The 14926-nt window shown below is 43.6% G+C and overlaps 1 protein-coding gene and 2 long non-coding RNA genes across 3 annotated transcripts in view; 2 read left to right on the top strand and 1 right to left on the bottom strand.

Annotated features, from left to right (window-relative positions):
• LOC149366318 (uncharacterized) overlaps positions 1-1466 on the top strand; it is a 43668-nt gene extending 42202 nt beyond the window's left edge. Inside the window, exon 5 of the mRNA XM_089570230.1 lies at positions 1377-1466. Coding sequence (XP_089426356.1) covers positions 1377-1466 — 90 coding nt within the window. The remainder of the gene's footprint in view (positions 1-1376) is intronic.
• The window catches only part of LOC149366311 (uncharacterized), a 693922-nt gene continuing 680262 nt past the window's right edge, over positions 1267-14926 (bottom strand). Inside the window, exon 4 of the long non-coding RNA XR_016285077.1 lies at positions 1267-1432. This is a non-coding gene — a long non-coding RNA (uncharacterized LOC149366311). The remainder of the gene's footprint in view (positions 1433-14926) is intronic.
• LOC149366317 (uncharacterized) lies at positions 4183-11775 on the top strand. The gene is made up of 3 exons (XR_016285066.1): positions 4183-4824; positions 6556-6787; positions 11661-11775. It is a non-coding gene; the product is annotated as an uncharacterized LOC149366317 (long non-coding RNA).

Below are 14926 nucleotides of genomic sequence, written 5' to 3'. Positions count from 1 at the left end.
ACTTACTTACAGTTGTTAGTACACCGATGCAGCCTTTATTCTTGAGGAACATAACATCATCTCCGTAACACAGCTTGTTAGATATTCTCTTGGCATTCTCATGTACAAAGTTGTCAACAATAAATTGTCTTTTTCCTATCATACCTCAGTGTTATGTTGTAAACGCCAAGATAACTCCGTTCGCCCTCAATAACAATATTGTCCTTACTAAAGTACCCACCAATTACGCGAAACAGGCAACGCATTTCTCATCAGTTGCTGTCTGGAACACTATAAAAATAGAACTAAAAAACGACCCGCCTCGATGGCTCAGTTGCTCGGCTGCCGGCCCGAAAGACGCGGGTTCGATCCCGGCCGCGGTGGCTGAATTTCGATGGAGGCGAAATTCTAGAGGCCCGTGTACTGTGCGATGTCAGTGCACGTTAAAGATCCCTAGGTACTCGAAATTTCCGGAGGCCTTCCTACGGCGTCCCTCATAGCCTGATTCGCTTTGGGACGTTAAATCCTAATAAACGAAACCAAACCAAACCAGAACTAAAAAACGCTCATTCAATTTTCAGCTTTCAATCACACTTTAAACGATCAATTATTAGCAAAGAGCTCTAATTTTGATTAATCTGTTTGCATTTCTTCCTACATGCATTTTGCACTGCCTCCGTTGTAATTCATTATGTATATTTATGTGCAAGTGTATATGTTTTGGTCCTTTTTATAGCTTTTATTTCTCTCCCATGCGTCTGCTTGAATTGTATCCCAGACGTATATACTCAGTTTTATATATTCATCTGATCTGTGGTGTGCTGGTAAATGTTTTACTAGATGTATTTAATGAGAAAGTCCCATTGCAGTCACTGACTTCGGGACCTCCTTCTGCATGATATGCTGTACATTCAGAACGTATCAGCAAATAAAGACTGATTCTGATTGTGATGCTAGTCATGAATGTCAGCGAAGCGTTTTACCGTTAGCAGCGCTGCCGATGCTCAACAAATATATATTCAGTACAATGTTGCTTACTCCTTTTTGTAGCATGGCTTGTATTGCACGGAGCACCTTCTTTTTAATATTTTCCAATTCTACCAACTCACCATATGGGAATTCAGTCGCTGTTAGCCTCAATTCAAGTAAATACACTCCAAACACCAATACACCTATATGGGAGTAAAAATGGAGTAACCTGTCCTCTGGTGCACACCCTTCTATCAAAGGGTGTGCGTCAGAGGACAGTTAAGTCTGCTCCCTTTTTGCTTTTTTCTGTTTAGAGTGTACAGTATAAATCGGCTAGATCGAAGTGGGCCTTTGAGACCGCACCGCACCTACTCGTTGACCATCTGTTGCGAAGAATTATTAATCTTGTTTGTTTCCTTTGTACGTAGATCGTGCTTGATTGCAGTGTCTTCGAGCTGAGGACGGGAAGCGTGGTCACCATAATCTGCAAATACAAGAAAAATGAAGATGAGCAGTAAGAGACCCTTTTGTGTGTTCTCCATATTCTTATCGTGACCACTACCAAAGGCTCCCAGCATCTAAAAGTACTCTTAGCGAAAAAGAGGATGTCCTAAAAATGCATTTCAAACGTATTGTATTAATTTCATATTTATTTCGCATTTTTTTGTCCCTATGCTTAAACTGCAAAAGGAATGCTTTCTAAGTGTACTAGCAATAATAATTTAAGCGTTCTTAAAAATACGTGAAAAGTACATTTTTGCCCGCTTAGCATATTTATAATGCATTAAAAATATAATAAAAATATACATTAGATATATACTAAAAATATACATTTAATACATTAAAGATATGTTTACTCGGGCTTAAAAAAAGTCTACCGGGCGGCTCCACGGAATGACACGGGTTAATTCTTCAACTGGAGAACAAACCGTACACGGGTATTTATCATTAATCAACAGGAGTCTGATATTATAAGGTCACGTGATTAAATGGGAACGGCAGATACCTACACACAGCATACCAAGACGACAGCGACACAGCAAACCACAAATCCTATGACAAGCGCTGTACTTGGCTTGCCGTATATATACCCAGCGAAAGCGACGCACTATTTTGCGCGGTGAGGCATTTTTTTGCGCAAATACTGTTGGCTGCCAAATTATCGCAGAAGTACCCTACTGGTCGCGTTCGAATCTAGGGTTAATTGAGAACGGAATTGATAGTTGAAACTTCCGTCAGGCACAGGTCAGAAGTCGAACTGTCAACCAACAGATACATGGGCGTGTAAGGGGGCCGGTCTGCCCTGCCAGACGGGGTCCTTCCCGCTGGCTTATTCAGACCCAGAAGTACCCAAGGCGCTTTTGCTGGTATAATGCTATCACGTTCTCACACGGAAATGTTCGAATGACATTGAGTGGAATGACATTCGAGAATAGGAATGACATTCGGATTCGACGGACTGCCGCGGTGCTGCACGACACTTTCGAAACGCATTCGAAAGCCTCAGCTCCTTTTCAGTGTACAGCGACGACGACGACGGCGGTCACACTAGTCCGACAACGACAGTATACATCACGCTGAACAACAGCATGTAATTATATGAAATATCTAGTTTACTACAATATGATTCTAGAGGGACATGTTTTTCAGGCCAATGACACCGACGAATCCGGTCGGCGGATGGTCAGCCTTGTCGGCGGCTGAGCGAGAGCGCGGGATGAGGCGGCGGTGTGTATATGCTCGCGCTTCTAAATGAGCGAAACGAACGGCTATATTTCACGTGTGCACACCTGAACACTCACCAGCGATAAGCGCTTGCCAAATCAATTTCAGTCGACGACGGCTCTGTTCCCTTCCGCGACGACTAGGCCCAGCGAGTTCGCAGGGTTGGATCTGTGATTTCGGCGGTTGTGAAGAGCGAATCACAAGCTTTAGCGAATGCAAATAGTCACCAGGTGTAGTTTTGGCAACAGTGACCTGAAATCAACTATTGCTTACATCGCAGGGCAGGCGTGCGTACGATGAACGGGAATCGCCGGTGTGACCCAGACTGCCGAGCCGTGCTTAACGGCCAGCAGCAGTCGTCGCCGTCGCTAGCTTGTGGATAACAGTCGCCAGACATACTTCTGGATAAAGTAGTTTAAAAAAAGTACTGGTCACGTCGGAGAAAGCCGGGACAAGAAGCGAGAAGCGCCAGTCCTGCGCGGTGCCAACAACCCGGCTTTCTCAGGCGTGCGATCGCATCATCGCTTCCCACACATTGTCGCACTGCGTAAACAAGCACGAGTACAACCAGTAAAAAAGAAAACAGATTGTTTAATAGAACGAAAGCGCAGACTGCGTTTTATGTTATGTAAACAAGCGATGTAAACAACAGTATGAGTGCAGTCGTCCTCATCGGCGCACTCCCGGGGAAATTTCATGCTGACGCGGTTAATATTCATTGGCGTAATATTATCTTCAAGCACTCCCTTAGACAGAACACGTGTAGCATCGTTAGATGGCATTCGGTTGGAAGGCATTCGAGGCGCCCGTGTAGCAGGGGTTTAAGTGGTGATCACCTTCCTGCTAGAAGTTAGCACAAACGAAGGGATGACACGAAAGGGAAAGTTTTCACTCCTCGCTGAAACGTCATTTCGAGCCCTAGATTGTTCCACAGTAGCTTGAAGTGTAATGCAAATATGTTTACGCGGACAACCCATTTGTTAGAATTTAAGTATACTTCAGACGGATTAATTGCATATTTACGAAAGTACACTTTAAATAGATGGCCAGCACCAAAATGCGATCCCGAAACTCGATTTTGAGCATTAGATTGTTCAACGACAGCTTGTAGTGCGCTGCAAACATGCTAATGCGGACTGCCAATTTGCTAGAATTTCAGTGTTCTTTGGACGAATTAATTGCGTATTTACGGAAGTACGCTTCAAATACATTGACGACACGCAAATGCCATTTCCCGAAACGCGATTTCGAGCACTCGACTGTTCAACGGCAGCTAGAAGTGTGCAAAGACGTTTAAAAGTACTGCCCGTTTGTTAGAATTGAAGTATATTTCGGATGAATTAATTTCATATTTACGAAAATTCACTTTTAATACATTGACAAGATGCTAAAACTACATACATATACGGTTACAAGGGCTGCCCGTTTTCTAGAATTGAAGTATACTTTCGATGAATTAATTTCATATTTCCGAAAATACACTTTTAATACATTGACAAGATGCTAAAACTGCATACATATTTTTTCACGTATTTGAAAAGTGCTCGAAGTATGCTTTAAGTGAGGTATTTTTGGCACATTTTAAAAATATATTTCGAATACCAAGCATGAAATTTCAGGAACGTATTTCCTACATATTTTTAGTGCATTCATGAATACAAAATATGTTTAAAATACAATTTAAATAGCCCACCGTATATTCCAAACGTATTAGTTTTTGCTAATCATCACCGAATGCATCTCCATCTGAGCCTGAATAAAAGCGCCAGTGCGCAGCCTTCAGCGCGCCAGGTGCTGTGCTAAGCTCTGGGAATAACACCGCATGGAATGAACGGGCTCTGTATTATGGCGAAAGCCTTTAATGGCTCAAGCTCGGGGTGTTCCTCCATGTTCTCGGTGTCCGTCCGTGCGCTGGAATCGTGCCAGCTGTGGCCTCTCCTCCTGGCAACAGCGACACCTCTCCCCCCCTTTAGCAACGTGCATAGCGACCGTGACCTCCCACTCTAGCGGTAGAACGAGCGCGCCCGCGTTTCGGCGGTGGCAGCTGCACCGCCGCTCCTTCGCCAGATGTCTCGTTTCAGTCGAGAGAGTGAGACGCATGGCTCCGAAGCGGCCCAGTGATTCCGCGCCAAGCGTTTCAGAGAAACGGCAGTGAGTTGACCACAAGGCTTTCTCCAAGCAAACTTTACGATTTTCAGAGTGTCTTCGGTAATTTTTGTGTTCCCTTCTCTGTTTTAGCGGTTTCTTACTTATGTCGAAAAAGCGCGAAGCTAAAATCGTGTGATGGGATGAAACTTTTCTTTCAAGAAGAACCGTAACTTTTGCATTTCCCAAGCAACTATTTATAAGTAATAGAGATGAATACAATGACGGAAAAACGTTTTGATGGTAAGGATATATGCGGAACACAAGCCGCGTGTCGACAAGATCATCGCGAGAGACCGACTGTTGCGCTTGGTGAATTTGCAGTGATATGGGAAGATATGCTGAGCAAGCGTTATAACCTTTTAAGACACGCATTTTGTACTGCTATTGAGAAAAATATGAAAATTTGTGGTGACGGCGACACGTGTTATTCAAATTTATTGACTGCTACAAAGACGGCCCGGTAATCCATAAAGTAACACGCGGCCATCTCGATGGTTCGGACACAATACTGTGACGGAGCGTTGCTGAAAATTGCTTGACGGAAAAATTGCTGTGAAAAGCAAATTTTCATATCAAAATCGTGGTGCAACCGTTCGTCGTATAGCGTTCCGAGTGATGTCATACGTGCGCGCTAGTGTGCGGGTAGTATTTTTGTGGGTGGGCGTCAGTGCACACAAGGGCACTAATGCTTTTGCGTTCCCACAGGTGAGGGGTCTTAAGTGTCTCTGACAAAATTTTCATTTCAACCCGTGCCCCGTAGACTTTTCTGCAATGTTCCACACACTTGCATGTGCTGTGGGCAAAACTTTTACGAATGACAACACGTTGCTTAGAGCAAATACATACCAGTTCTGTTAAACTTGAGAGCCGGGACTGGAGTAAGCATTTTATGTTAAATGAGTCGTGGTTCAGAGATGTCAAACTACGAAAAACATAAGCACAGACGTTAAGAAGTTCGCCCATGTAGCAACAAAATAAGGAAATGAATTAACGACCTTAATTTAAAAATACACGACATTTTCAAAAAAATCACGGGCACACACAAGAGCTCGAGGAAAACCCCTTTAACTGTGCAGACTACAAATTTCGTAGTATTCTTGTAGACGCTGAAATGCAGTTTAAATTTGGCATTAGCAGCAGCAACGTCAGTAATCGTTACAAATGAAATACAGCGAATGCATTAAGGATATATATAGCTGTCACAATCACGAATGCTAATAGTTATTGACAACGCTAGTGTAAATATTGATTGTCTTATTTATTCAATAAATGTATTGAGGCGTTTAATTAGTTAGAATGATTTTTTTCCTTTCATATTACGAAGGTATGTGAAAATGAGCGCTTCTGTAACCTTTCAATTGAAGCGCATGCGGCATCTTTTTTATGTTTGAATTAAATACTCAACACCAGATAACTATCTAGCGGTAGGAATCCCACTGTTTATCCCACGACGCCTTTAATTTATTCGACTTGGTACTATGGTTTCTTACCTGCGTGTCCGGTGTCCTTGAAAAAAAAAGGGACGGCGAATTTATACACTTTTGATTTGGTGCGCTCCATTGCGCTCCAGGCCGTGAAAAGGCCTAATTTGAGCGTTATTTCATTTTTCGCAACTGACCTCGCCATCTCCTGTGTATTGCTTGTTTGCGAGCTTTTTATTCGCAACAGAGCTGGTTGTGAATGCAGCCTGTGTGGGTCTGTGTGTAAACCATGTGCACTTGCTCCGGTTTGCAGCATTAAATTCGCGGCAAGCAACGAAAATTACCACCAATATGAATACATTCGGCTCTATGACCACAACGACCCGAACGAGACGTACGTGATTATCGCCACCATCGCTGAGTTCTGTGTGTACATCCAGACTAAGAGCGATAATAGGAGGGTCATGAAACAAAACGTGCAGAGCCACTCAAAGTGGAGGGCGGAAATCTTCTTGTTCAACGTCTGGCCAGTGAAGATTATCGTGGTGAGTGACTTTGGGGGCCTTGACGAAATGCTGCAGTGTTTATATATTCACTCCTAATTATGCGCATGTGCCCTTGTGCCTGCATGTTGGCTGTAAAGATTTTACACGCCGACATCGCAGAAGGCAGTTCCATCGGAACTTTCCCTTTATGGATGACCGCACTCCGGAAGCCTCTCCGCACGTGTACCCCTCGCAAAAGTCAAGCGATAATAGCAAGGAGGGACCAGCCATACGCAGCCAGAATCCGATCAGCGCTCTTGGCCTATAGGTTACGAGAATAGAAAACGGGAGCCTAATCAATTCATTTTGGATGGAAAAAACAGCGCCAAAGGGACGGAAGACAAAGATGAAGGAAACCACACGGACGAGCGCTGACTCACGACTATTTTTTATTCAGAAAAAACAGACATTTATAGTTGAAAAGGTCACATGACCTGACGTCACTCGCGTACATGGCCAGAATACAACAGTCTAAGAACTACATCATGAGTCAAGATTAAAACCTTACAACGCGATTTCAGAACACTGTGATTAACCGAAAAAACACGAGACAGCCAGAAGCAAAAAACAAAGGCACTAAAAAACAAAACAAAAATCACGTGTTGTCAAGAAACGCGACCTCTTTATCGACCATCAATAAGGAAGGCTGACTGACGCATTCATCCCGTCTTTTCCGAATATGATATGCCTCAATGAGCTCCCTTGTCGTCTTATTTCTAAGGCGGAATAAAATACGTGTGTGCGCGACTAAAGGTCTGCATACTTTCTTATTTTCATTCTTGCAAGCTTTGCAGTGCTCTTTTAGATGCGAGTAGTTTGAACCTGATAGTGAACGAAGATACTCCCTAAGTCGAATGTTGATACATCGGCCGGTCTGTCCTATATACACTTTTTTACATGAAAGGGGAAGTTCATACACAACTGAACACGCGCAATCTATATACCTTGATCTATGGGAAACCAAACAACGAAATGAACTAATTCTTGATATGTTGTCATGTGGCGCAACTGTCATGTGGCGCCCCAACTTGTGTGGCGCAGAAAACACCACATTGACGTCAAATCTGCCCGCCACCTTTTTTTAGATTATGAGCCGTTCGGTGCACATACGGAATAACCGCAAATTTTTTTCCGGTTCTGTCAAATTTTGTATTCAAGAAATCTTTCCGCACTGCCCTCACCAGCTTCTCGCAAGTTGCTGAAATCACCCCCTGTGGAAACCCTGCGGCTTCTAATCTACTTACTTGTAACAGCACACTGTCCGCTATGCAGTGATGGCATGAATTTGTGTGCTGTTACAGTGTTGGAGGGGCTTTGTCGCATGATAGGGAACCGCCATGACAACATATCAAGAATTAGCCCATTTCGTTGTTTGGTTTCCCATAGATCAAGGTGTGTAGAGTGCGCATGTTCTGTTGTGTATGAACTTCCTCTTTCATGTAAAAACGTATATATAGGACACACCGGCCGATGTATCAGTATTCGACTTAGGGAGCATCTTCGTTCACTATCAGATTCAAACTATTCGCATCTAAAAGAGCAGTGCAAAGCTTGCAATAATGAAAATAAGAAAGTATGCAGACCTTTATTCACGCACACACGTATTTTGTTCCGCCATAGAGATGAGACGACAAGGGAGCTCATTGAGGAATATCATATTCGAAAAAGACGGGATGAATGCGTCAGTCAGCTTTCCTTATTGATGGTCGATAAAGAGGTCGCGTTTCTTGACAACACGTGACTTTTGTTTTGTTTTTTAGTGCCTTTGTTTTTTGTTTCTAGCTGTCTAGTGTTTTTTCGGTTAATCACAGTGTTCTGAAATCGCGTTGTAAGGTTTTAATCTTGAGTCATGATATAGTTCTTAGACTGATGTATTCTGGGCATGTGCGCGAGTGACGTCAGGTCATGTGACGTTTTTAAATATAAATGTTTGTTTTTTCTGAATAAAAAATTGTGAGTCAGCGCTCGTCCGTGTGGTTTCCTTCATCTTTGTCTTCCGTCCCCTTCGCGCCCTTTTTTCCACCCAAAATGAACGTATACCAACTCGCCCAACTTTCCACTCTACTACAGCCTTATCAATGCCGAAACTGCCGGACTAATCATAGCTGCCAAGTCCTTACCGCAAGGAGTGTGTCAATGGCTGCACTCGGCAACAAAGAGCCAGTGTCTCTGTGTCCAGCTGTGTTCAATTGAAAAGAGAATACGGCGCGTTAATTTGTAAAGCAGGCTGCTAAAATGTAGCGCTGAGCACGACGACGGCACATTATCGAAGGTAAACAGTTGAAACGAAAAGTTTTCTTGGAAGGGGTGTTTCCACATCTGCGTATAGCACGCACACATACGCGTCGAATCTGGAGAATGTTATAAACACAAGCAGTCATCAACGTCATCAGCCTGATTGGGCCCACTGCAGAGCAAAGGCCCCTCCCATGTCTCCACAATCGACGCTGTCCTTTGTGAGCTGCCGCTAGCGGGTCCCCGCAAACTTCGTAACCTCATCCTCCCACCTAACTTTCTGCTGCTCCCTGCCCACAAGACTCAAAACCCTTTAGTTCAACAGACACGGGCGGCGATGCTTGCCAATGAGGCTCCGGAATACAGGCTTCACCTAGTATTGTGAAGGGAAGGGGCCAATAGGGCCCCATCCCACCCACCTCTCCGTAATGATTAAAGTGTTTATAACTCTTTTTAACCACCACCATCACCATTGAGTCTGAACCCGGCTCAGTAGCCGAGCGCCCTAACCACTCAGCAACCACGGTGTGAGGCCCGATCAAATCTGGAGACTGCCGTCGTAACGAGTACAGTCAAATTAGCTGGATCATCAATTTTGGCCCAAATCACCGAAGGTAAAATTTCGGGTGTAGAGTGGGCCAGATTTGGAAGTGACCTAAACGAATTTGGAGGTACCATCGTATCGGGTACATTTAATTAGGCGCAGCACATTGAGCTCAACTGGAGGATGGTTACCATGGTGGAGCAGGGTATAACGACAGTACATGAAGCCTTATCCTGAAGGTGATTACCGTGGGGTGATCCTAAAGTGGGTTATCTTGGAAGGAAGAGGCTACGGCGAGAACGGTGGAATCGGCAACCGATTCATGGCTACCGTGGGAGGAGGAGGGTATGGCGGAAGTGTAGGAAAGCATGACCTCAGGGTGGTTACCACGGGAACCACCCGGAGTGTAACTATCCTTCAGGGGGTGATTACCTTCAAAGAAAGAAGGAGAGTATGGAGGTAGCAGATGAAGGCACCACGGTTCATATGCAGCGCCTACTGCGACACATGGTCTTCGACGAGAAGACCACTGCTGGCTCCGTACACCTAGAGAGGCAGGCTGGAGAGAATACTTGGTCGAAAAAACGTGTTTGTGCGCGAAATTATAAAAAGCCCTCTAGAACTACTCAGATATGAAGTCGCTCTCATTCTGTTTACCTCAATATATATTCAAATAGAAACAACGTAAAAGCTGTCGCTGAATACCCTATTGCACAACTGTAACCGTCCTGTCACTTTTCATCTACGTTCTAATCAACCATCTTTCAGCCGTAAAATGATTCCACTAATAATTTCCCATTGATCAACATGCATACAAAACAAAAGAAACGTTCCCCTATGCTCCCTGGTGCTTTCTAGGTTTCGATGATTGTTCGCTTCGTTAACTGATGGGTGAATTAGATTTTGAAAATTCGATGAGACGCAGAACGCCCCCGTTTGCAGTGCGATGAGTGAACGCCGAAGACCTCGAAGGGGTCGGTGTTTACGCCCAGCCCCCAGTACAGCACCTGTTTCCTTCTTTCTTTCCTTATTTCCTTCCTTCCTTCTTTCTTCCTTCTTTCTTCCTTTCCTTCCTTCTTTCTTCTTTCCTTTCACTCTTTCTTTCACCACCGCGGTGGCTCAGTGGTTATGGTGCTCGACTGCTGACCCTAAAGACGCGGGTTCGATCCCGGCCGCGGCGGCTGAATTTCTTTGGACGAGAAATTCTAGAGGCCCGTGTACTGTGCGATGCCAGTGGACGTTAAAGAATCCCAGGTGGTCGAAATATCCGGAGCCCTCCACTACGGCGTCTCTCATAGCCTTAGTCGCTTTTGACGTTAAACCCCAAAAACCATACAACCAACTCTTTCTTTCTTTCATTCCTTCTTTCCATTTCTTCTTTCTTTTTTTCCTTCCTTCCTTCTTTCTTTCTTTTTTCTTTCCTTCTTTCCCTCTTTCTTTATTCCTTTCTTCTTTCTGTTCTCTCTTGCTTTCTTTCTCTCTTTGTTTCTCCCTCTCTTTCTTTCCTCCTTTCTCTCTGACTATATTTATTTCTTTTCTTCTTTCTACCTTTCTTTCTCTTTTCCTTCCTTCCTTCTTTCCTTCCTTCCTTTCCTTCTTTGTTCCTTTGCTTGTTTTTTCTTCCTTTCTTTCTTTTCATTTCCTCTCAGCCATCTTTTTTTTTTCCTCAATATGTGGCGTTACTATCAAATTAGGGCTCTAGACGCATCATATGGAATGCCCGTCTCAAAGCTCCCTGCTTACATGCGCCGAAAGCTTTTTCTTGCGGCGATTATAGAACGAATGTAGTCTTTCTCCCCCAAAGAAATTCAACAGCCGCGGATGCGATCCCGGCCGCGGCAGTTGAATTTCTTTGGACGAGAAATTCTAGAGTCTTGTGTACTGTGCGATGTCAGTACACGTTAAACAACCCTAGTTGGTCAAAATTTCCGGAGCCCTCCACTACGGCGTCTCTCATAGCCTTAGTCACTTTGGGACGTTAAACCCCATAAACCAAACTAAACCAAACCAATTCCAGTAAACGTGAAATCGCGCCTACCATTCTGACGGTGCTCAAGCGCGTCACTGGCCTCTGTTGACATTATGCTTTTGCAGGAAACCATGGGTCAAGAGTTGCCTGAGCCCAAGCCGTCCCGCTAGGAGGTCCAGCGGCTTGTGGCATTACTGAGCTGCAAATATACGGATACTTCACAGCGCAGAGCAAGAAAGATATCGATTACTCTATTACCATAATAAACGCCATATTCAAGTATGATGAGCACCTCTCGTGAATAACGTCGTTCCACCTCACGAAATGCCTCTCAATACATTAAAAAAATTATAAGAGATAGGAAGACTACACTGAGTGGCATCTTCAGCATTAAGGTCGCGTATTGAAGTCTGGTATGTAAATTGAACGGTAAAAGAAGGAAAAAAGAGGCGCTTTTGAGAAGGTTATGGTGACAGAGGGCTACAGCTTTCATTTTCTGCTTCCAGTTGACGCCGCAATCGGTGAGTATCGGAAAAGTGCCGGCTGGCACTACCTCATTTTCAAGTGGAGTTTCCATTTGGCTTCTCCATGCAAGGGAACAACTCTGACTAATGAACCTCGTCCGATCTCATTCACCTCGTGCATAGGCAAACGGCTTGAAAATGTGGCACACCTACATCTGCGTATTCAGGCCACCCGAATTTTCCCGGATACATTGCACTGCTTTATTTATTTTATTTATTTATTTATGTACATACTGCAGACCATGGCTAGGTCCAAGCAGGAAGGGCAGGTGCACAAAAAGCAAAATTATAGCAACAAAAAATACAACAATACAGCAAAGATAATGTAGTAAAACAAACAATACAGCAATGCAACACAAAGCAGAAAAAATACATAATACGCAATATCAAAGATGGCTGAGGAACGCGTCTGATTTTCAGGGTTGATTAGGATCGGTTAGTGAGTTCCAGTCGGATATGGTGCGTGGGAAAAAGGAAAACTTGAACGAGTTAGTCCGGGCAAAATATGGTTTTAAAAGAGCTTTGTGATAGTGTCGTGTATTCCGTGTTGGCATTGAGGAAAGATAAGCAGAAGGGTCAAGTCTGAGTTTATTGTTAAGAAGTAATGAAAGAAAATCTAAACGAAAATTTCGTCTTCTTACCTGTAGTTCTTCAATACCGTTAGCATGCATCAAGTCTGAGGGGGAGTCAGTGGGTAGATATTTTGAATATATGAATCTAATTGCTTTCCTTTGAATGTTCTCGAGCTTTCTTATGTTAGACTTAGTGTACGGGTCCCAAATTATGCAAGCATATTCAAGCTTGGGTCTAATTAGAGTATTGTAACCTAAGAGCTTAACGTTAGCGGGGGCGTTTCGAAGTTTATGCCTTATATAACAGAGCTTACGGAATGCGAGTGAACAGATGTTATCTATGTGAGAGTTCCAAGAAAGGTTATTAGTAAGTGTTACACCCAAGTACTTTACGGACGCTACTTGTTGCAATGGTGATGATTCTAATTTATATGCATATTGTAGAGCGTTTATCTTGTTAGTTATGCGAAGAGAAACGCTTTTATCTGCGTTCAGTGTCATGTCCCAGCGCTTGCACCACTGTACAATATTAGTAAGCGTATTTTGTAGGTCACTCTGATCGTTTTCAATGCTAACATCGCGAAATAAGACACAGTCATCAGCATATAATCGAATATGTACGCCAGGGCAAACTTCACGGATGATGTCGTTAATGTATATTAGAAAGAGTAGTGGACCCAGTACGCTTCCCTGTGGCACACCTGAAGTGACTGGGAGACAGCCAGACTGGTGCCGACCTATTGAAACATGTTGACTCCGGTTGGTTAAATAATCATTTATCCAGGAAATAAAAATAGGCGGAAGTCCAATAGTTTTTAGTTTTAGAATTAGGCTGTGGTGTGGAACTTTGTCAAACGCTTTACTGAAATCTAGAAAGATCGCGTCAATCTGGCTGTTATTGTCAAGTGATGCCGCAAATGAATGGATAACTGAAAGTAGTTGAGTTACTGTGGAAAAGCCTTTGCGAAAACCATGCTGGTAATCTGTCAGAATGTTGTAGCGATCTAAGAATTCATTAATGCTAGTTGCGACAATATGTTCCATTAATTTGCAGCAAGATGACGTTAAGGATATAGGTCGATAATTGGTCACCTGAAGGCGGTCGCCTTTTTTAAATACAGGTACGACTCGGGCTATCTTCCAGTCCTCAGGTACACACCCGGTTAACAATGACGCGCGAAATATAATAACCAAAAACCTGGCCAGAGATTCAGCATACCTCCGAAGAAAACCGTTAGGAATATCGTCGGGCCCTGGGGATGATTTAGTTTTCAGGTTTAGTAACATTGAAACGACACCATCATACGAGATGAAGTTAACTTCAGATGGATGTGCTGAAGTTGTGCTTGGTGCATCGTGCGGTTTTGGTTGAGAAAATACACTGTGAAAGTAATCGTTAAAATGGTGAGCAATGGCAGGCTGATTGGTAACCGTTGTACCGTTGATAGTCATTTCTGATATAGGGGCTTTTTTATCGCTAATGTGGCACCAGAATTTAGCCGGGTCGTTTTTTATGAAGTTCGGCAGAGTTGTTTTGAAATAATAATCTTTTGAACGGCGTACAGCAAGGGCGAGGCTTTCTCTTAAATGGTTGATTGTGCTCTGCTGTGCGCGATGCTTTTTTAGCCTTTTGATTCGGCGTCTGAGATGAATGATACTGCGTGTCATCCAAGGCGTCTGCTTGCGAATGTTTTTGTATTTTACAGGTATGAAATTTATAAGGCAATAGTGACACATTTTCTTAAACTGATTCCAGAGTGCGCAGGCGTCGGTTCCATCAAATTCGACAATGCATGTTTCAAGATGCTCAATAACTGAGGCGTCATCGGCACGTGTGAAGTCCATGATACGATATGCGTTACATGTTTTTGTCTTGGCAAGCGGTTTTATGGGAATGAAAACACTAACAAGATGATGATCTGAAAGTCCTGGTGCGACAGACACGTTGCAATCATGGAAAACATGGGGAACAAATGCAAGATCCAACACTGAATTACTCATGCGAAATTCGCGGGTTGGCTCGCGAACCACTTGACACAAGTTGTGCGTGAACATAATGTCGAATACAATATCAACGTTTTTTTTGTACCCGGAACATGGCTGCAGACGTTCCCAGTCAACGCCAGGTAAGTTGAAATCACCGAATAGCAATATTTTACTCTTTTTGTACTTTGACATGTGAACTTGTAACTTAGTTAGATAATCTTGTGTTACATTAGGAGGCCTGTAAACCGCATACAAAATAAAGCAATATCCCCAGCAAAACAGTTTCATGCAAAGGCACTCAAGATCAGG

This window comes from Amblyomma mixtum, chromosome 1 (assembly GCF_055824585.1).
Source record: "Amblyomma mixtum isolate Tamu chromosome 1, ASM5582458v1, whole genome shotgun sequence".
NCBI lineage: Eukaryota > Metazoa > Arthropoda > Arachnida > Ixodida > Ixodidae > Amblyomma > Amblyomma mixtum.
The sequence above is the reverse complement of the archived record's forward strand: the minus strand, read 5'-3'. Positions and strand labels throughout refer to the sequence as shown.